This window comes from Pseudophryne corroboree, chromosome 3 (genome assembly GCF_028390025.1).
Source record: "Pseudophryne corroboree isolate aPseCor3 chromosome 3, aPseCor3.hap2, whole genome shotgun sequence".
In the NCBI taxonomy this organism is placed as follows: domain Eukaryota; kingdom Metazoa; phylum Chordata; class Amphibia; order Anura; family Myobatrachidae; genus Pseudophryne; species Pseudophryne corroboree.
This window is the reverse complement of record NC_086446.1, coordinates 572,969,615-572,993,514: the sequence shown is the minus strand read 5'-3', so window position 1 is coordinate 572,993,514 and position 23,900 is coordinate 572,969,615. Positions and strand designations below refer to the sequence as shown.

At 46.2% G+C, this 23,900-nt stretch overlaps 1 protein-coding gene across 7 annotated transcripts in view; it reads right to left on the bottom strand.

The window, feature by feature from the left end:
• The window catches only part of SEC24C (SEC24 homolog C, COPII coat complex component), a 275,660-nt gene that overhangs the window by 46,425 nt on the left and 205,335 nt on the right, over nucleotides 1-23,900 (bottom strand). For all 7 annotated transcript variants that reach the window (XM_063961335.1, XM_063961334.1, XM_063961337.1 and 4 more), the window contains 2 exons: nucleotides 9,143-9,254; nucleotides 8,271-8,398 (listed from right to left, as the gene is read on the bottom strand). In XM_063961335.1, the coding sequence (XP_063817405.1) occupies nucleotides 8,271-8,398; nucleotides 9,143-9,254 (240 nt within the window). The remainder of the gene's footprint in view (nucleotides 1-8,270; nucleotides 8,399-9,142; nucleotides 9,255-23,900) is intronic.

The window sequence follows — 23,900 nt, the reverse complement described above, 5'->3', positions numbered from 1 at the left end:
ACCAGAGAATCCCCCAAAAGTGTCAATTACTTCCAAGATATGAGGCATAGTGGTAAAGTAATCAGGTACAAACAACAGAATATTGTCTGCATAAAGAGCAATTTTGTCTGTCCTGCCACCCAACCGGAAGCCCGCCACCCGCGAGGAGGATCTAACAATACAGGCCAGAGGCTCTATGGCCAGAGCAAATAGGATCGGGGACAACGGGCAACCCTGTCTCGTCCCTCTCTGTAGAGAGAAAGTGGAGGATATGTGGCCGTTAACAGAAACCCTAGCCTGGGGTGCATAATAAAGCAGTAGGACTCACTTTTTAAAAATAGGTCCAATACCAAATCGATCCAGCGTCCCCCACAAGAAGCCCCACTCCACAGAATCAAACGCCTTAGCAGCATCCAGGGAAACTATAGCTGAGGAGCAGGACCCCTCGTGAGGGGCCTGGAGACGCATATAGAGTCTACGTAGATTAGGTAAAGTGGACCGGCCCGGCATGAACCCTGATTGGTCCTCATGTATCAATTGTAGAATCACAGTGCTAAGCCTTGTCGCTAGTACTTTAGCTAAAATTTTAACGTCAGTTGTTAACAAGGAAATCGGACGATAAGATTCGACCCGTGTTGGGTCTTTATCCGGCTTAAGGAGAACTATAATTAGGGCCTCTTTATCCGGCTTAAGGAGAACTATAATTAGGGCCTCAGCCATAGAGTCAGGCAGCCTCCCCTGCTCAACTAAATTATTATATATCAAGGAGTTTGGTAAGTGCTTTTTATAAAGTTCCAGGGGCATTCCATCAAGACCCGGGGTCTTCCCTCCAGGAAAGGAGTTAACAGCGGATTCCACCTCAGTCAGCGTTAAGGGGAGAGTCCAAAAACGTTATTGCGTCCTGGAACAGCGTGGGTAATGGAATATCAGCTAAGTACATCTCTATTTCCGTCTCAGTGTGAGTAAGCCCAGAACTATACAGCCGTCTATAGTAATCTACAAAGTCCCCCACGATATCGGGAGTATTAAAATGAGTCACATTGTCATTGGTACAAATTGCAAGCACCGTATTAGATGCCCTGTCCGCATCCGCCAATGTTGCCATAAAGCTACCAGGCCTATCACCCGTTGCATAGTACGTGTGTTGAGCATAAAGTAGACGGTACTTAGCCTTATCAGCCAAGCAATCATGCCATTCAGCCTGCGCAAGCAACCAACTCTCCCTCGTAGTGTCAAGACCATCAGCCATATACTGCAGCTCCAGCCTCCTACATCCTGAATCAAGGTCACGCTCACCCTGGGCATAACCAAATTTCAAGCCAGCCACTGTTTTGATCAGGGTGCCACGGACATATGCCTTGAAGGCATCCCATAAAACTGTGTCAGACACCGAGCCCTGATTTTCCAGCAAAAAGGCCTCCCACATCTCCACCAACTCCGCCCGGTGCCCATCTGAGTCAGCCAAAAGGAATTAAACCTCCAAAACCGTGCCCCCCTAACATCTCCCATGTCTAAACAGAGAATTACCGGGGAATGATCTGATATGCCCCTAGTAGCATACTGAACATCAACCAACCTTGGCAGCAAGCCTTTAGAGGTGAGGGCCAAATCTATCCTGGAGAAGGATAAGTAGGTAGGAGAAAAGCATGTATACTGTCGTATGCCAGGATGACGGACCCTCCACGCATCGACCAAGCCCAGACTGTCCACCAACAGCGCAAAGTCCCTCCTGCGCACCACCAGAGCATCAGGGGACTGTCTAGTTCTATCTAGAGCATGGTCGATGACGTTATTAAAGTCACCAAGACAAACTATGACAACATTTGGATATAACGTGATAAACTCGGCTGCCTTTCTGAGAACCTCCGGGGGATAAGGGGGTGGTATATAAACAGGCAGGATAAGCAAAGACATAGAATAAACTTGACATTTTAGAAAAACATATCTGCCCCACTGGTCCAATTGGACCTGATCAAGGACAAACGGGACCGATCTTCTAACTAGAATTGACACACCCCGTGAATGCGACGTATGGGTGGAGTGGTAAGCCCAGCCCACCCATGGTTTCTTAAGAGCCAGGACTTTTGCCCCCACCAGGTGGGTCTCCCAGAGGCAAATAATATCTGCACCATATTGTTTAAAGTGACTGAGCACTAGTGAATGTTTGACTTTATCGTTCAGCCCCCGGACATTCCAGGATAGAAATTTAAGTTGATTAGAAACCATAAGTCAAGACAAAACAAAATATATGATCGGTCCCGCGTATCCTCGACAGGCCAACAGCACCAACACTAGATGAAGTTAAAATGATCAATGAACCCATAGCGTCTGCAACACATGCAAGAAAAGAAAAAAGAAAAACAACAAAATACAATCCCTCCCGTCCTGCCCCCCCCCCCCCCTCCCTGTATACCCGCCCGAACTGAGGCATACCTTATCCCAATAAACTGTTCCCCTTTAACAAAGAAAAAACAAACTATACCAACATAAAAGGGCAATGAATAAAATGACCCAAAGACAAAAGGCGTAGGTCCCCCACCCTCACCTAAGAAAAGTGAGGAGACCCCACCCCGAGCCCTAAATATAAATATCAGTGAAGTGAAAAAATAAACATCAGCAAAGGCAATGTAGTATTATCCGGGTAACATCCTGCAATGCGGATATCAGCAAGAAATACCAGCCTAAACGTAAGAATATATCAGGCATTAAGGATCATCAGCAAGCGCCCACCTGGCCGGGGCCCATCGATCCAGCCACAGGGCAGCGTCCAGAGGTGTAGCAAAGAATTTTGTTTCTCCGTCTGCCACAACCCTTAGCCTAGAAGGAAAAAGCATTGCATACTGTAGATTAAGTTCCCTGAGGCGTCTTTTAATCAGAACAAATTGTGCACGGTCCATTTGCACCTCCAGCGCAAAGTCAGGAAACACGGAAATTTTGGAGCCATTCCACAACAGGGGACCCTTGGTGCGCGCCAGAGATAGAACAGCATCCCGATCTCGGTAATGGAGAAATTTCGCTATGAGTGTGCGCGGTGGCGCACCCGGCGGCAGCGGCCTGAGGGATTCTGTGAGCCCGTTCAACTGTGAAGAAAGGTGTAAAGGAGTCAGCCCCAAAATAATTTTTCAGCCAAGATTCAACGAACTGCTCCGGGGCATTGCCCTCCTCCTTCTCCGGGAGCCCCACAAAGCGGACATTATTCCTCCTCAGTCTGCCTTCCATATCCAGCATCTTGCCTTTTATATCGGACAGCTGACCATCAATGGCAATAACTCGGGAGCTAAGCGGAGAGATCTTATCCTCCAGCGTGGATGTTCGGGTCTCGACTTCCCCGACCCGTTCTCTAACCTTTTGGATATCGTGATGGATTATGGTCAGGTCAGCCTGTACCTGGCCTATCTTGTCAGAGAGATGGGATTCGCTAGCCGCTAGGGCTTCCAACACTTTTTGCAGCACATCATCAGAAGCATCACCAGAGGAGGATGATTGACTAGGGGACACCGGTGGAGGGGTATCCCCACCCCCAGCCGGCAACGCTGCATGCCTTCCCAGGGGTATGCGAGTACCGGGCAAGCCGGGCTGCAACATTTGTGGTGATTCTTCACCATTTTTAGATATATTAGAATAAATCAGGATCGGTAGCTCAGTGAAGACCAGTCAGCAGCACAGAAATTGTAGAGCCCAGAATGATATAAATGTATGCACACACTCAAAGCAGGAGGATATAATCACAGCCCCTCATAAGACCATATAACAGTCCAGAGCAGATCCAGGAGAGCGTACAGCAGGGACCCAGAAAGAAGGAGCATGACCCCTAGTTCATATAGGGCCCCAAGGCAGCCCCAGGTCCTGTTGCACACAGGCAGCACAGGGGTGGGGGGGGGGGGGTGGCGGGTGTTACAGCTCACAGCAGCGCTGGGTTAGTGTGGGAGAGTGGTGTGCAGGCTCCGGCAGGCTTGTACAGCAGTTCCCAGTGAGAGAACGGGTCCCGCGCGGCGTACACTGTAAGAGCGCACTGGAGAGCCGGGACCGGAAGTCACGGCGCCATCTTAGGAGGCATGGGGAGAGGAGACGCGGCACTCAAATCCTCCGCGGTCAGCACCCGTCCGGCGGCTCGGCTCCTTCCCCCACCAGACAAGGTAGATTGGGCTCGGGGGGACCCCACAGGATATTATAATCGGATGAATGAGAGCGGAGAGCACTCACGCCGAGCTGCTACTCCATGTCCCGCTAGGCCACGCCCCCCGCCAGTCGTCATGTTTGGAGGAAACCAGGCACTGCTCATCACCAGGCCAATACCATCCCTACAGTGAAGCATTGTGGTGGCAGCATCATTCTATGGGGAGGTTTTTCAACAGCAGTAACTGGGAGACTAGTCAGGATAGAGGGAAAGATGAATGCAGCCATGTACAGACACATCCTAGATGAAAATCTGCTCCAGAGCGCTCTTGACCTCAGACTGGGGCGACGGTTCATCTTTCAGCAGGACAACGACCCTAAGCACACAGCCAAGATATCAAAGGAGTGGCTTCAGGACAACTCTGTGAACGTCCTTAAGTGGCCCAGCCAGAGCCCAGACTTGAATCCGATTGATAATCTCTGGAGAGATCTGAAAATGGCTGTGCACGGCCGCTTCCCATCCAACCTGATGGAGCTTGAGAGATGCTGCAAAGAGGAATGGGCAAAACTGGCCAAAGATAGGTGTGCCAAGCTTGTGGTATCGTAGTCAAAAAGACTTGAGGTTGTAATTGCTGCCAAAGGTGCTTCAACAAAGTACACGTGATTTCTTAGTTTTTGATTTTCAATAAATTTGCAAAAATCCTCAAAGAACTTTTTTCATGTTATTATGGGGTATTGTGTGTAGAATTTTGAGGGATAAGAATGGATTTATTTCATTTTGGAATAAGGCTGTAACATAACAAAATGTGGAAAAAGTGAAGCGCTGTGAATACTGTATGGAGGACTGTGTTGCAGTGAGGCGTGGGCAGTCCCAGTGGCGCGCGCGGCTGACATCCGGCTGCGCAGCGTGACCTCTGACAAGATGCGCACAGCCGGGGGGGTAGAGGGAGCTGGCCAGTGTCCGAGTTGCTAAAAAAGCTCAACGATGCCCGCTATTGAAAATAAAAGGGGACTGGCTAATCCTGAAATCCCCGGGATTGGAAGCTCCTATCCCGGGATTAGCCACCATACTGTCCACCCCTTCTCAGCATCCACATTGCCTACTGAACCCAGACTCTTTCCCATTACACTATCGTACCTCTAATCCTCATATCCTCTTTATTCACGTTCTCCGTCATGTGCCACTCAAAACTGCTACCATTAACACTAAATCCCCCAGTCACCTACTTATTAACCAATTTATTCATCATATTGTTAACCTTACCTTATTAACTTTCCAAGCTATCATTACTAACATCATTATCCCCATTTTTTATTAGTAACCACTAAATAATGCATCGTTCCTTCATACTACTGAGCTGCTTCACTGCATTCACTAAAAGGGCAACTGATCACTTATCAATTCCACTCTGAGTACTGTTATGCCACTACTGATTTCCATACCTTGCATATGAATCAGTCTGGGCCTTGGTCACACCTTTAGCATTACATAATCAGCACAATGGATGTTTTTGCCACTGATCATCAAGTTGAAGGTGGGGGCACTACTCCACCCTGACACTACTTTAAATCTCCCACCAATAATACTATCATAACTTCGGTCTTCCAGGTCTGGTGCCACCTCCAAGCAAAATATAGCTCTAGAAAGATAGAACTCAGACATTGTAGCATCAGTCTTTTTACTTTCTCTTTCAGAACTTACAAGATGCAACATAAATGGCTTATCTGGAAAACAAACATCTAGTGTACTGCATACAACACATTGAATTTTCTCCATATTTTAGTTCTGTCCATATAAAATTGCAAGCTGCTGTACTCCTAACAATTAACTTACTATTCACTTAACCACTTTCTGACTGCTGGTCTGTCTGTGGATAACCCATAGCTCTCAATTTATAAGTGGGCATGAAAGATGGCGGTCATACTCTGCAACGCGTACTTCCATAGGTGAACGCCATCTGTCAAATAACTACAGTGCCTTGCTAAAGTATTCACCCCCCTTTGCATTTTTCATGTTTTGTTGCCTCACCACCTGGAATTAAAATGGATTGTTTGACGTTTTGCATAATTTCATTCACAGAACATGCCTATAACTTTGAAGATTTTTTTTATTTTTTATTGTGACGCAAACAACAAATAGGACAAAATAGAAAACGTCAGCATGCATAACTATTCACCCCCGTAAAGTCAGTACTTTGTAAAGCCACCTTTTGCGGCAATTATAGCTGCAAGTCGCTTTGGATAAGTCTCTATGAGCTTGCCACTGGGATTTTTGCCCATTCCTCAAGGCAAAACTGCTCCAGCTTCTTCATGTTGGATGGTTTCTGCTTGTGAACAGCAATCTTCAAATCTGACCACAGATTCTCAATTGGCTTGAGATCTGGGCTTTGACTAGGCCATTCCAACACATTTAAAATGTTTCCCCTTAAACCACTCGAGTGTTGTTTTAGCAGTATGCTTCGGGTCATTGTCCTGCTGGATGGTGAACCTCCGTTCCAGCCTCAAATCACAGGCGAACTGAAACAGGTTTTGCTCAAGAATATCCCTGTATTTAGCACCATCCATCTTTCCCTCGACTCAAAACAGTTTCCCAGACCCTGCTGCTGAAAAACATCGCCACAGCATGATGCTGCCACCATCATGTTTCACTGTGGGGATGGTGTTCTTGAGGTGATGGGATGTGTTGGTTTTGCGCCAGACATAGTGTTTTCCTTGGTGGCCGAAAAGTTAAATTTTAGTCTCATCTGACCAGAGCACCTTCCTCCATACATTTGGGTAGTCGTCCACATGCCTTTTGGCAAACTTAAAACGTGCCTTCTTATTTTTAACACTAAGTAATGGCTTTTTTCTGGCCACTCTTCCATAAAGCCCAGCTCTATGGAGTGAACGGCTTATTGTGGTCACATGTGCAGATACACCAGTCTCTGCTGTGGAACTCTGCAGCTCCTTCAGGGTTACCTTTGGTCTCTGTGCTGCCTCTCTGATTAATGCCCTCCTTGCGCGGTCTGTGAGTTTTGGTGGTCGGCCCTCTCTTGGCAGGTTTGTTTTGGTACCATGTTATTTCCATTTGAAGATGGTGGATTTGATGTTGCTCCGGAGGATCATCAAAGATGTGGATATTTTTTTTTATAACCCAACCCAGACTTCTCAACAACTTTGTCCCCAACTTGTTTGGAGAGCTCCTTGGTCTCCATGGTTTGATGCCTCTTGCTTAGTGGTGTTGCAGCCTCTGGGGCCTTTCAGAAAAGGTGTGTTTATACTGACAGATCATGTCACAGATTGCACAAAGGTGGACTTCATTTCACTAATTACGTGACTTCTGAAGGTAATTGGTTGCACCAGAACTTTTGAGGGGCTTCATAGCAAAGGGGATGAATACATATGCCAATTTTAAAAATGTTATTTATAAAAATTATTTTATATATACATTTTTCTCATTTCACTTTACCAACTTAGACTATTTTCTGCAGATCCATCGCATAAAATTCAGATTAAAAAAATAAAAAATTACAGGCTGTAATGTAACAAAATAGGTAAAAAGCCAAGGGGGTGAATACTTTAGCAAGGCACTGTACCCAGTATGGCTCCTGGCCACCACAGTGACTGCATAGCGTAGTGAACTAAACACTGTTCTAAAGATGAGCACACACTGCTTCAACATTACAATGATGAGACACAGAAAAGCCAAACTATCACGTAGCCTTACAATAGTAGGAAATCACTATGCATGCAGTAAGACATATATATATATATATATACATACATACACACACACACACACATATACATACACAAAGTTAAAACCTCTAAAAATGTGGTTAATATAAGTAAAGACAAAAAAAAAATTTTTTTTACATTTGTAGGAAAAAAAAAAAAAAGTTTTCTGCATTTATTCCAACATTAACACGCAATTTTCTTCACTATTCGTTATAGCGCCTGTCCCTAGTCATCATGAAAGCAGTCCCATTTTGGAGGTACAGTAACAGCATGCAGCCAATGACCTCCCTAACGTACCTCACAAATAATATTTATGATGCAATGATCCCAAATTAATAGAAAAAGTGCAAACTGACTAGTCCATAAAATGGCAGCTTCTTCTATGCTTAGACACCCTTGGAGACCAGAAATGGAGAACAATATAATGAACAAACCTATTAATAGCCATGTATTCTTACCTCATCGGATGGTAATGTTGCCAGAGGCTTAATAACCGCAGCAAGTGGAACCTGGGACTGCTTTGCCATATCTGACGTGGCAGGAAAGTTGTATGAAGTGCATCTTATGTAGCGTGGGCTTGCATTTCCTTAATTGGGATAAAAAGGAGAAAAAAATAATGGATATTAGCCGACAAGCAGCTGGAATAGACAACATATACAGAGCAAACCTGAAATATAAAAACATGATTTAGTCCCTACGAAGGGTTTTACTTTAAGGAAATTATCTGCTCATTAACATAAAAAACAAATAGTGGAAATGGAAAAATACGTAAGATTGCGGCCAATTCTAGGTAGCCCAAATTTTGTCCTGGTGACCAGTTATGTGGCGGTACCATTATCCTAGGCTCAAGCATTCCCAACCCCCTTGTTCTATCACTGCAACATCTAAACTGGATGCAGTTAAAATGCCGGCTGTCAGGATCCCGGAGTTCAAGAGACCGCCGCCGGAATCCCAACAGCCGGCGAAATAACAGCATATGGAATCTCGAACGCTGTCTGGTATACCCACTCGGTTGGTGGGTCCACAGCACCAACCAAGTGGGAATAGAGCTTGTGGCGAGCGAAGCGAGCCCACCGGTCACAAAGCGCAGCGAGCGCAGCAAGCCCATGAGGGGACTCTCTGCCTTGCCGCCAGCAACAGCCGGCATCCTGCCTGCCAGTAATTCATACCGAACCACTGGTCTAAACTCCAGAACAAAATCTTCTGGTGGAAAGAAAGAGATACAAATGCAGCACTTGGCCTTTTTATTAAAGGGATTAAAAAAAATCTGTTTAGTGCAGAAGGGGTTAAACTATCAGATGGCTAAATAACAAGCTCTGACTTAATGTACCTTGATCTTTGACCAAGAAATTAGTAGTTACGAGTGGTGGAACTTGTCCTCTCAGACCAGTGATAAAAGGTTCAGAACTTCTGTTGCTTCTGTCATCTTCTATGACTTGGATCTAGGCAGAGTAGGAGTGGTCACTTAATAATTGACAGCATAATGGAGGAAAATGCAATAAAATAAAATACAATAAAATGTACTTTAAATACCAGGAGCAGGGTGTGCCAACAGGACTGTTACATGACAGAGTGTGATCCTTCCATGCACAAATGTAATATTTAGAATACGAAATTAAAGAGGTCTTATAATATGCAGTGGCATAGTCTATGGATAGCAAGTACACCATCCAGAAAAGAACATATTGGGGGACATATGTAAAACTGTTCCACAGGTAGATATGCAGAAGAGTTGGTGTTGAAACCAGACCTAAACTCTTTTTGCCACAGTTTAAAAAGTAAAAGCAAACCTCTGATAAATGTCGCCCAGCAGTCTTTTTACTGAAAAATATAAACAGCCACTTTAGCAATTGTTTGCATGGTTATGAAAACATAACTAGGCTGTTACACAACTATTTACAGATCAGCAACATTATGAAGAGTCATCCTGAAAGTGAACACTGGATAAATGTTACTGTTAGATACATTTAAATACCATCTGTTTGGCATTTGGAAAAATATTCTAGATAACAATCTGCCAAGGTTGATGGGAACACACAGGGGTCAGGTGAAACTAGGAAGTGAAAGGACAGCAGAGGTTACACAAAGTCAGCAATTAAACAGCACAAATGCAAATAATGAAATGGCGACAGGCACTCTGGAAAGTGATCGTCTCTTTCAAGGTAGAAAAAGGAAGTTTCAGTTTCTACACAGTAACCAAATTAGAAAGTGCATCAAATTAACTACAGGATGGGGCAGGGAAACAGGCATTTTTTAAAAACTCAGGGGTCTACCAGCCAATGAGCTCCTAACTGTCATTTTTCAAACACAGCCTGTGACATGGCAGTTAGGACCTGATTGGCTGGTCCTTTATCACCATGCACTTTATCTCCATCCAAGGCATAGTAAATAGACCCCTCAGTAATGAAACAATTTTTATTTGCTAAATTACAAATATGCCACCTTAAAGTACATAGCATGCTGTTTATTTCTTGAAGATCACATCCTCGAGGTGACCTCTGTCTCTGAGCAAGCATTCCTCTAATCTTCCATGCATGTTTCCCATAACGCGGCGTAGCATCTCCAAAGAGGATGAATTCTCTTTCTGTGGGTGATCACAGTACACTTTGCTTTTTTTATGTGCCACCATGGAAAAATAAAAAACCCACTAAGAGTCTGGAGACCCAGGAGGCCAAGTAACGTCATGATGTGGTTTGAAAGAGCTGTTGTAGGGCCTTGTTTTTGTAAAATACCACTGTTCCATGGACACTAAATGCAGGACAAGGGCGTCACTATGCTTTGTGGCAAAAAGGGTGCATGGCCTCATGGAAAGGGGAGTGGCCTCATGGCCTGACCCCCGTTTTCATCACTACGGGGGTCCCTGAGATGCTGGCCTACCCCCAGAGACTGTCTGCAGTGCCGGCTCCTTACACTGACAGAGACAGAGTGCTGCATGTAAAGCTACAGTGCAGCATCCAGCTCCTGTCACTGTGCAGGAGCCGGAATTTGGTGCCACCCCTCGGCAGGTGACACATGGAAGAATCCTGCCATGCACCCCTGTAGCGATGCCTCTGCTATGATGTGGACAAGAGTATGTGCGGTGACAAAAATCCCCCCCAACCAACATAACCCTACCCAGAAAAAAAGTTTTGTTTTTGAATTTTTCTTCATTCACCAAGTTTTCTGCCCCACCCTGTAGTTGCAGCTTATAAAAGTTTCTAAAATGATTCATGAGCTAGATATAAAATTCTCTGGTAAGCATAGTATCAATGCTAAATGCTTTCCTCCATACAAACTCCCTAATCTAGTTACATTGTAGCAGGACAAAAATAAAACCAAATCCAACTGCACACTCTCTTTAATTTATTAAAGCAGAAGAAAGAAATTACTTAAATAAAATGTTAAATATATTGGCCAGTAGGGAATCTTAATGGATATTTCCATCCTAAAGTGAAAATTCAGTGTTGGGTGGAAATGGATACATTCTGCTATCCCAGAAGCTTACTTTCATAGGGTCAGCCGTTAAGGAGGCTGTGCGTGTCCCATGACATTTTGCACACCCATCACCACTCTCCTGGCTCTTGCAAACTTCCACAGGCAGAGTGATTCTCGTGTACTAGACACTGCCTGAGAAGAGATTTTTGGGTGGAAATGCAGAATTCAGCGTACGCCCATTGCGAAGCACATGGGGGGTCATTACGAGTTGTTCGCTCACTAGCAGATTTTAGCAGCATTGCACACGCTAGGCCGCCGCCCTCTGGGAGTGTATCTTAGCTTAGCAGAATTGCGAATGAAAGATTAGCAGAATTGCGAATAGAAAATTCTTAGTTTCTGAGTAGCTCCGGACTTACTCCTACACTGCGATCAGCTCAGCCCGTTTCATTCCTGGTTTGATGTCACAAACACGCCCTGCGTTCGGCCAGCCACTCCCGCGTTTTATCGCGGCACGCCTGCGTTTTTCCGCACACTCCCAGAAAACGGTCAGTTTCCGCCCAGAAACACCCACTTCCTGTCAATCACACTCCGATCACTTTAACGATGGAAATTCTTCGTTCGGACGTGAGTAAATCAAAGAAGTTTTGTGCTAAAATACTTAGCGCATGTGCATTGCGTACCATGCGCATTTTCGCCTTAATCGCTATGTTGTGAAAATCGGCAACGAGCGAACAACTCGGAATGACCCCGATAGTGCGTGTAATATAAAACACACGTTTTCTTAAGCATCTTTTGCACAAAGCATAGACTGATCTAAGTGTGCACTGATGACTGATTTCAAGCCAAGTGTACACTTAAGGTACAAGTGCACTGCAGGGTGTGTAAAACACTGCATATGAGTGAATATATGCATTTTGCCTTTGTACACAGACCCAGAGCCTATGCAGCCAAGTTACGGTCCACTCTGCTTCATTTCCAAATTGGTGTAGGAGAGGGTGAGGTATCATTAACAAAGTGTCATGGATGCAGAGCATGGGGCATCCCTAGCTATAAGTAGTGAAGACTGCAGAAGACCAACGGTCACAAATGTTTTGATTGAAAAGCACCACAAAGAAAAAAAACAATCAAACACACAAAACAGTAAAGACCACCACACATTAGAACGACTCGCAAGCGATGCAATTCTATTAACGATTTCCCTTGAACTCCCCAGCAGTCCCAGACTCACGATATAATGCATACACATAAAATAAATTTTTAAGATCTTTCAAAAGACCTGAAGAGTGGCCAGAACCAGGAGAATGCCACAGTTGACGATAGCTTCTGATCTTGCCTGCACTAGGTAAGATGTGAAGTTACGACAAATGACCAGTGGGGACCGTACATCGGATAGTTATCGTTAGGTGAAAGGTACATGATTCGCACTTTTACGAACGATGTATCAAGCAGATCTGTCGAAATCATGCGCATTGTGTACAATATAGCTCTAAAGCTGGGTACACATGGGACGATGTAGCCATCTAATTTGGCTATATACTGTAGGTCGTTGAACGATAATATCATTCCGTGTGTACAGGCTAGATCTTTCACTAGGCGTGCTTCCGCGAGTAAATTACAAAATCGTTTATAGACTGTGCAGCAAGGTCAATTTTGGCTAGATTGTTCACTGTCTACAGTGTGTATGAACGATTTTAGCTAGATTGTTCACTGTCTACACAGTGTGTATGAACAATTTTGGCTAGATTGTTCACTGTCTACAGTGTGTATGAACGATTTTAGCTAGATTGTTCACTGTCTACACAGTGTGTATGAACAATTTTGGCTAGATGACGTCATCTAAGCCACTAAGAAAAAATTTAATTTTGAGCCAAAATTTAATTTTGAGCCAAAAACTATCTAGCCAAGATCTTTGAAAGACTGAAAGATTTGGCTAGATCTTTCCATGTGTACACTCTAGATCAGTGGTTCTCAAACTCGGTCCTCAGGACCCCACACAGTGCATGTTTTGCAGGTAACCCAGCAAGTGCACAGGTGTATTAATTACTCACTGACACAGTTTAAAAGGTCCACAGGTGGAGCTAATTATTTCACTTGTGATTCTGTGAGGAGACCTGCAAAACATGCACTGTGTGGGGTCCTGAGGACCGAGTTTGAGAACCTGTGCTCTAGATCGTTGAGTCAGGATCAGGGAGCTGAAAGTAAAAGATTTTATCTTTTCGGTCTTTCAGTGTGTACCCAGTTTAATGTGTGGGGGCCTTAAGACTTACGGGCAGATTTATTAAGCCTTGTGAAGTGATAAAGTGGAAGGTGATAAAGCACCAGCCAGTCAGCTCCTGTCATTTTTTAAACCCAGCCTGTAACATGGAAGTTAGAAGCTGATTGGCTGGTACTGGTCACCTTCCACTTTATCACTTCATCAGGCTTAAAATCTCCCCCTTATCCCCCAAGTAACTACAGCTACGTTGATTGAATACACACAACTCGTTCGCCCCAGTGACATCAAGCACTGGCAGAAACCTTATTATTTCACAGGGGAGTCTAAAAAAAGCTTACACTGAAACCTACCCTTTCTTCAAACAATTATTTAATTACTGCTACGCGCACAAAATTAACCCTCCTATCCTCAGCTCCTGGAGATCTGGAGAGGTGCGACAAGTGGCATCAAAGGTATGGCCCCACTTTATTCCAATGGAGCTACTATACTGCATACTCCAATAAGGCACACTTGAGATTTATAGGGCCAAATTCAACTGGCCACAGAACTTTTGCTGCGAAAACTGACTTTGTGTGTATGCGCACTCACGCGATTTACCCTATTCAATTGCAAATTCACTAAAATAGGATTACCGCGAAAATGGTTGACGATCGTCTAGTGAAAAATAGCTAAATCTCTTCGTTCCCTTAAAAAAAGCTAAACTAACATCGGATAATAGTATAAAAGAAGTTTATTATTGGTTATATTATTTCTGGTACTGAAACAGGATCAAATGGCTATTATATGCATTTTCTCAAAATGTCCAAAAATTATAGAAAGCAATTTTTTTCAGCAACATGCTAAAATTAAAATCAGGGTACATAAAAATGGGTATAAGTAAATATTTGGGTCATTTTAGGGGATTTGATTTTTAAAAATGTGGAAACAGATCTATTAATCCCACCTGGAAGTCTAAAAAAAAACTTGTCCCACTCACAAAGCACCCCAATATACCTGTCCTATACCTTGTACCGCAATTTCCATCATTTTGCACACCAAAAAGAACATATCATTCTTGGTCAATTAGTCATTCGGAGGGTGTCCCAGGGGTTCAGAACCAAACCCTGACATTTTTAACTTTAAATGGGGATTTTCCACAAGTTTATCACCTGCTCAGAGTTGGTGAATTGAAAGTTATGGTAAAATTAACGCAAATCGGGCGTGGCTTCGGCGGACATGGAGTAGCACACAGGCTGTGTGTCTCTCCAGCTTCATTATCCTGCTTTAGTATCCTGTGTCCCCCCCTTCCTGGGCCCGAAAACCACCCCATAGTCTGCCTGAAGGTGTGAAGGAGCCCCTGTGCTGTGCCGGGACCCGCTCGCCCGTCTCCCGCTGCGGGTGGGACGTTTATGTGTGCCGTGTCTCTGGCCTGCCCCATGGGACGCCGCTCTCCAGTTACCCGCGCTGCCCGGACGCTACCCTGCCTGTCTTCCTACCTCCTGCAGCCCCGTGTCTAAAGCTGGGAGAGCGCCGGTGTGCGCTCCGTCTGCCCCTGCGTCTGCCTGGCTGAGTGCCTGCCGGGTCTCCCGCTGTGACTCCGCCGCGTGTCCGGCCGCTGCTCTCCTCCTCCCCGCGGCTTTGGCCTCTGCCCTCCGGCTCCCCTGCTGATCTTTCGGACCGTGCTGCGGGGCGGGCGGCGCGCGGCCTGGGAGGTCTGCCTCCCTGTGTGCCCTGGTGTGGTGGTGTTGCCCACGTCTTCAGGAGACACCTATTTCCTCTGCATTAACCCCTGGAGGGTCTCCCTTCTTCTATATATGAACCTGTTGCCCTGTCTCTGATACCTGGAGGTCCCCTGGGACTGGGGTGGTGAACTGCTGCTGGACAAAGTTTGGCCTCCATTTTGGGCACTCTCCATCTCCAGTGGGGGACAGCGGCTGGAGAAAGGGCTTTAGGTATACTGTGCTTCCTTGCTGGCGGCGTCCGGAGGATTCTGCTCTGATATCTGTGTCCACAAGCAGCCACTGGTCAGTTTTGATATACTAAACACTTTCTTGGACGGCAACTGGACAGTTTTGATATACTATACTTCTCACAGGCGGCGACTGGACAGTCCTGATATATACTATACTCCCTGATTCCCTCAGCCAGTCGGCTATGATGGTCAGACAGCACCAAAGTAATGCGGCCGCGAAATTAGAAAAGTTTGCTAGGAACCCTCCGGGGGGATGCACATTCGGCCTCTTCACCGTCACCACCGTCGCCCTCCAATAGCTCCTCCTCTGTGGAAGCTTTGGACGTTGCGCTGCAGAGGGTCCTAGATGCAGTCACCACCAGCGAGGCCCGCGGACCTCTCCATCATACACCAAGACCTTCAGCGAGTGCGGGAGAGGGTCGGTGAAGTTGAAACGCGCATTTCCACGCTGGAAGATACGGTTTCGCCACTCGGTAGATGCACCTCTGCTCTGGAGTCTCAGATGACGGAGGTACACAAGAAGATGACGGATATGGAGGGGAGACTGCGACGGAACAATGTCCATTTTGTCGGCCTGCCTGAGAAGGAGGAGGGTGCCTCAACCGAGAAATTCCTTGAGCGCTGGCTGTTGGATGCGTTTGGAGCGGAGGAGTTTACCTCACACTTTGCAGTGGAGCGCGCTCACAGAGTCCCGATGCGTCCGCTACCTCCAGGGGCAACTCCCCGTACGTTCATAGCCAAGCTCCTTCATTATCGTGACAGATGTGATTTTGAAACTGGCCCGCACTAAGGGTCCTCTCCAGTGGAACGGATCTCCGATTTCAGTTTTTCCAGACTTTGCTATTGACGTTCAAAAGGATAGAGCCAAGTTTGTCCCGGTGAAGCGCAGGCTGCGAGAACTGAATATCCCTTATGCCATGCTCTTCCCGTCCAAGCTGCGGGTGGTTTCAGACGGAGAGACTAAATTCTTCACGACTCCCCGCGAGGCGTCAGTGTGGCTGGACCGACGCTTTCCGGCCCGGAGAGCATTAGCAGCTGATTAAACTCCTGCATTTAGCCCCTCTACTAGCCAATGTTTTACTCCTTAAATTTCTGCTGTGTTATTTTCGCAACGTGGTTTCGGGTGGGGGTTTCTCATGCTGTTGTTTTGTGTGGTGCAGCTATGTTTTGCATGTAGAGGCTCTCTGTGGCTTTTGTAGGCCTTCGCTGGGATTGGGTGGCTATGTGGGGATGGGGAGACTATTAGTTGCTACTTCAGTGCTGTTATTAGGCCCTATACTCTAGACCTTTGTTCTGTTGTACTGTATTCAAGGGTTAAACTGTTAATTGGTTGGGGTGGGTGTAGTGGTTTGGGGGGGGGGGGGGGATTCGAGCTTAGCTGGGAGATTCTCCTGTCTCAGGTCATTATATTCTTGGCCCTCTTTTTGGATATAGGAATTTGGTTTTGTTTGGTGTCAGCGGAGTATGTGAAGGTGTTCTCCGCCTTAGCTGTTACTGTTGGTATTTAGGGGAATTTTGTTCGTTAGGGAACCAGGTATGCTGCAAGTTTTAGGTGGTATACGGGGCAGGGGTGGGGGTTATTTTAGGCTGTTCCTATTGGTTTGTTTTTGTTGTGCACTGTGCTTATTTCCGCTATGTTTATGTCGCATCTAGCTGCGGGCGTATTTCTTTTGATGCTTGCTGGAGGTGGCTGGCCGCGGGTAGTCTGCAAAATTACAGCGATGCTTTGCTATGGCTTTGGTTAAGTTTCTGTCGTGGAACGTGCGGGGGATCAATGACAGAATTAAGCGCTCCCTGGTGCTTCGACAGATCAAGCATTATGCCTCGGATATAATTTGCCTGATGGAAACCCACTTATTGGGTACTAAGATTATGTCCCTTAAAAAACCTTGGGTGGGCTGGGCTTACCATTCCATGCATACCGCAGCGTCCCGGGGAGTGTCGATCCTAATTAGGAAGTCTGTTCCCTTTGCGCTTGATTCTGTGCAAACGGATCAGTGGGGTAGATATGTATTTCTCAAGTGTAAAATGAACTCCGTCCCCCTATTATTGTTGGCTATATATGTGCCCCCTCCATACTCGCATGACGTGCTTAAAAAGGCATCTGCCTTTATTGCTGTGTCCCCTGGGGTAGCCGTTATCTGTATGGGTGACTTCAACAACGTTTTAAACCAGGCGATGGATAGGCTGTCTACGGCATCCTCTAACCCACAGCCCAAGCGATCCCCATTGCAGACACTATCTCTGAGTTGGGTTTGGTTGAGCCCTGGAGATTGAAGCATCCCGATTTGAGGCAATACTCATGTTTTTCACATTCTCATTCTTCCTTCTCAAGGATAGACTTGGCTCTCCTGTCTTGGGAGCTTTTGGCCAAAGTTCAAAATGTCAGATATGAGACCAGGGGTATTTCAGATCACTCCCCTATATCGTTACATATTGACCTAAACTGTCAGCGAGGCCAAGCAGTGTGGAAATGTAATCCTTTTTGGCTGACGCATATGGGTGAGGGATCCGACTTGGAGGCAAGCTGGTTAGAATTCTTTGTTATGCATGATGACACCACGGATATGTCCCTGCTGTGGGACACTTTTAAGGCCTTTTTGAGAGGAACATTGATTAAACGGGTAGGGAGTCTTAAATCCTCCTTTGGTAAACGTGAAGCTGAATTGGAGGCCCGGGTTGTTGCTTCAGAGATGAAGTATGTGCGAGATGGCTTGGACGCCTCTAAGTTGGTGTGGCTCATTGCTCAGGGTGAATGGAAGGATTACCTGTGGGGGGAAACCCAGCACAGACTTCTCTTCTCCTCGCATGTCCAGTACGCTACGGGGGATAGACCAGGTTCTTATTTGGCTAATCTTGCAAGGGGTGACCGCTCCTCTCATACTGTAGTGGAGCTTTTGAATTTGGATGGGTCAGTATTGGACCGCACCCCCCAGATTGTGGCGGAATTTGTCTCGTACTATCAAGCACTATACAGTTCCAAATTGATATGTTCCCCCGCTAGAACTGTGTGATTACTTGGGTGGAATCCAATTGCCCCGTGTCTCCAGTGAGGCCAGGGCTCTCCTTGACGCTCCTTTGTCATTGGAAGAGATTGAGATGGCGATCTCTGCCTCCCCCGATGGTAAGGCCTCTGGCCTTGATGGCATTCCAGCAGAACTATATAAGAAGCACACAAATAATTTTGCCCCTCAGTTGCTTAGTTTATTTAATAAAATTTTTGCTCAAAGCGCGCTGCCCCCGTCTATGGCGGAGGCTTTGATTATTGTGATTTCCAAGCCAGATAAGGACCCCAGGAGGGTTGAATCATACCGTCCTATTTCCCTGCTGCCCACGGATATTAAAATCCTAGCCAAGGTTCTGGCTTCTAGACTTTACCGGGTCATCACCCAAATTATTCACCCAGACCAAACAGGCTTCATGCCTGGTAAGTCCACTGCTGCTAATCTGTTCACTCATTTCCAGGTTTCTCGGGGGAGGGGGGGGGGGAGGGGGGGGGACTGCTCTGCCGTTATAGCCTCTTTAGATGCCGCTAAGGCCTTTGATTCGGTGGAGTGGGCCTTCCTCTGGGAGGCTATGAGAAGGTTTGGCATGGGTCCCAACTTTATCAGTTACGTTAAATTATTGTACTTCCTGCCCATGGCCAGAGTTTCGGTGAACGGGTTTGTTTCGAACTCTTTCTCCCTGTCCAGGGGAACGAGACAAGGTTGCCCTCTGTTCCCGACTCTGTTTGCCATTGCTATTGAGCCACTGGCTTGTTTGATTAGAGCGACTCAAGATATTGTGGGTATTAGAGTGGGCGCAAGAGAGGACAGGATAGCGTTATATGCTGATGATCTCTTGCTCTTCGTAGATGATTATGTTTCCTCCCTGCCCAAAATCCTTGATTTGATAACCAAATACGGACGCTTCTCCGGGCTCAAAATTAACTGGGATAAATCCACCATTAGTCCACTTAGAGGCCCGGTTCCGGTGGTCCCACTGATCCATACCCCACTTAAATGGGTAGATTCTTTCAAATACCTGGGTATATGGGTATCGAATGACCCTTGTACCTATGTTTCCCTTAATATTATGCCGCAAATGGTGCATCTCCGCTCGAAGGTCAAGGTTTGAGGGACGCTGCCCCTGACTGTTACTGGTAGGGTCAACTTGGTAAAAATGGTGTATCTGCCTAAACTCATTTATGTTCTCCAGCAATCCCCTGTATATATTAACTTGAAAATATTCAGACAGATTGACAGTTTGCTCTCTTCTTTGATTTGGGCCAGTAGGAGAGCGCGGTTGAGACTTGACATTTTGTCCAGACCGAGTGTGCTGGGAGGCTTAGCTCTCCCCATATTTCGATTTTACTACTATGCCGCACAGTTGGCACATATATGGGAGTGGGTGACTGCCACAGATGCTCTCACTATACACTCACAAATGCTTTTACAGGTGTATCCTGACGGCTCTCCAATACAGATGCTTCTCTGTGGGAACCCAAAAGTGTCCAAGATCCCTATAATAAAACAAGCCATTCTCATATGGAAACAGGTACATGTTCTTCTATTGGGCCAGGGTATAGACCCAGATACCCCTCTGGACAATGCCTTTGGCTTCCCAGAGTTGGCTTCGCTGCAGACTGGGGTGGTGTGGGGGAGGTGGGGGGGTGATATCCCTAGGGCACTTGTATAATGATGGTATACTGAAATCCTACCTGCAACTCCAACAGGATTACGGTATACCCTCTTCTCATTTCTACCGCTACCTGCAATTGAGACATGCGCTTAACGCACAGTTTCCCGATGCTCCTCCAATGATTACTGACTCCCCGGTCAAGTCTCTCCTGCAGTCCCTGGAAGGCGGACATCTGGTGTCCAACATTTATACAGGCGTGCTTCAATCTCACTACTCTGACCCGTTGTCCCTTCTTAGGGACAAGTGGGAATCAGACTTGGGTGCCATCTCTGATGAGCTTTGGGAGGGTGCTCTACTCGGTTCTCTACTACGACCACTAGATACCAACAAATTCAACTGTTTATATTACACAGAGTATATATGACACCAGTGCGATTGAGCCATATAGGGGGTACTCATTCCTCCAGATGTCCTAAGTGCGACAGTCTGGATGCGGACTTCTGGCACATTATCTGGCTCTGCCCCAAGATTACCGTATTCTGGTCGGGTGTTATCAGCGCCCTGGTGTCGACTGGAATTCCCTCGTCGATATGTTCCCCGACGACGTGTGTGTTACCAGCTGTGGAGGAGGATGCCCTGGACCCCCCTGCCAGGAGATATGTAATTAATCTATGTGGCCTGGCCAAGGTGTGTATCGCCAGGCTTTGGCTAACCAAAGATACGCCCACTATACGGTCCTGGGTCTCACTTGTAAATGATACGGCCTCTCACGAGAAATATGTGTACTTAGCTAGAAAAGCCGGGGAAAAATATCAAGACCTGTGGGGTAGATGGCTTGAGTCTCCGCACTCCGTGAACCAGAGTGTTTGAGCACTAGTCACTGTGGGCTCCATATCTAGACGTGTCGGAGAAGGATCGTGTAAAGGGGGGTTAGAATGAGTATGGGATCCTGGATGTGCATCAGATGAACTGTCTTTCCTTTCTTTGTATAGTACCCTGGCGCCTGCGGTCAGCCATTCCTTTGCCCGTATTGCAGCTGTGTGATCTGTACAATCATTATGTTGTGTTGCCATAAACTACTCTGTACACTGTACAATGCGTATGTACGCTCCATGCAAACATGTAACATCTGCCCTAATCTACGATCTTTATCTTGGAATTTAAGCCCGCACTTCTTTACTATTGTAAGCGGTTACTGTTAGAGATGGGAATCTGTGTATTCCCTGGGTTCGGAATTGTTTTGGTTTAGTTTTTCGTTTTCTGTGTATTTTTGTTTCATTGAAATACAAAATCAATAAAAAACTATTGAATTTAAAAAAAAAATTAACGCAAATCCGTTTTCTCAGACAAATGAATAGGTGCTTTCGAGAATTTACACATTTTTGCAACTAAATGAGTTTGGCCAATAGCCTATATAGTGAAACTGATAACACGGCAAAGAGGTAGAGACTGGATTTCAGTGATTGTTCTGTTAAATTAGGCCTACCAAAGTATTACACTTCGATGTGGCCAGGTTTTATTCAGTACTAGCTGGAGTACCCATCGTTGCCTGGGATTTTAAGAATGTCTTTTTACAAAAATAAAATGTAAATATTAAACACACAGTATACATAACATTGTAGATAGCTGAATACCCGTGCTTCGCTACGGGATGAGGATGGTAAATGAAAATGATACTTGTTCGTTAATTTACGTTGGTTGGAGATCTAATATATAGGCATATCTTGCTTCCCTGACGCACTTTGTGTAGTGGCCGGACCCCTTTTTGGTCCCCCAGGGGACCCTGCTCTTCCCACTATACAACACTCAGTCTGTGGCTTCCTGCTGTCTCCATTCCCCTCCTCACATCACGTCAGTGCCCCTGTGAAATGATCGATTTATTTACAGTTTCTTATATAGCGTAGCACATTATGTATCTCCTGATACTCTGTGCTGCTGGGGGACTGTGCTACTTCCACTATATAACTGTCAGTGTGTGGGTTTATGCTACCTGCATTCCCCTCCTCACATCATGTCACTGGCCCTGTCACATGCAGCCCTGTCATCACTGACATATGATGCATGTCCTGATACAGTGTGTGCTGCTGGCCCGCCCCTAGGTGTGCTGCTGGTGTGTTACCCCCACAGAGTTTGTTCCCAGATTGTAAGTCAGATGTGTACCAAGTTTGGTGTATATCGCTCCAGGCCTTCCACAGTTTTGCTGTCTGCCGACACACTCTGTGCTGCTGTCCCACCCCGTGGGGGGTGCTAGCGGTGTCTGACTCCCACAGTGTTTGTTTCCAGAGTGTAAGTGATATGTAACCAAGTTTGTTGTAAATTGGTGCAGGAATTCCACAGTTATGCTGTCTGCTGAAATACTCAGTGCTGCAGCCCCTCCCCCACCCAAGGCACCACCGTACCTGCCCCTCCCCCACCCGCAGCATCACCGCACCCGCCTCTCCCCCACCCACTGCACCCCCTCACCCATCCGCGTCTCCCCCAACCATAGCACCTACTATGTGATTCATTGTGCCCTGCGTGCGCTGTTCACGCCATCGTAAGGGGCTACGTCCCCTTAACGATCGCAAGCCCTTTGTCCGTGCAATATTTAACCACTCACAAAATTATGATTGAAGGGAATAATCTATATAATAAAAATATTGCACGCCAGAAGGGTGTGCAAGGGTTAAGGGGGCGTAGCCCCTTGCGTCAATGTGAAGAGTGCCGGTAGAGCACGATGAACCACCTAGTGTAAAATATGTATCATATGCGGAACAGTATCAAATGGAATAAAATCCCATAGAAATACCATAGGAGGACCCACTGGTATGATGAATTCAGCCACACAAGGTAAGCTAAATCCTTAGACAGCTAGTATAGTATATTGGTAAATGGCTGGCTACAGCGGATTTAAAACAGCAATACCGTTCAAAGCAAAATGCGTCGTGTCATGCATTGAATGGTATTGATATTTTGTTTTTTATTGAAATTGCTTCTAATTGGCAAGAAAATTGTTTCTTGCCATCTCCCACCACCATTTATACTAGTTTGAATAAGATGCTAAAAATGTGTAGGAATAATACAGCAACCCCCCAAAAAAGTAGTCAATAGACCGCAACGAATGAGAGCACACCTGTATATGGGAAAGATCTTGGCATTAGAACCAATTCTGTTGACTCCCCTTTCAAAACAAGGGTGCACCCAAGGGTGTCGGGATATGGGAAATTTGGCATTTAGTGCCTCCTCTTATTCTTTGGTTCCGGTATGAATGGTCGACCACTATTGGTCGCCATTGACATGGTCGACACTGTTTTTGGTGTAATTTTTTCCGTAACATGACCAGGAACCCTAATTAGTGTACCGCGTCCCCTTGCATGGCTCCCTTTGCTCGACATGTTGCGGGCAAGGTGCCTCACTCCGCTACCGCAGAGCTCGGCACAGGTTTCTATTCCCAATCGTAGTCCATGTGTCAACCAATAGTGGTCGACCTAATGAGTGTCGACCTTAAAATTGTCGTCCATCAGAACGGATACCCTATTCTTTGGATTTACTAGTGTCTTTGTAGAAGGAGGAAACGCCCTCCCCTCTTTAAAATGATGGGAACCCTACATTTCTCCCGCCAGGGAACCTTCTCCTTTTCCATGGACTATTTAATGATCAACAGCATCCCTCCCAACTTTCGGATCCCTGAAAGAGGGACTCGCCCGCCGGCGCCTAAAGGGGGCATGGCCTGTCAAGAAGGGGGCGTGGCCTCATGTGGATGACACGATCACGGGTCACGCCTCCAATTTTCGGCACAGTGGGGGCATGGCCAGCGCTCCTCTGTCTCACTGGAATAGACGCTGTGCGCATGCGCACAGCGTCTATTCACCGCTGCTCTGAACTGAGCAGAGGAGCGAGTGATAGGGA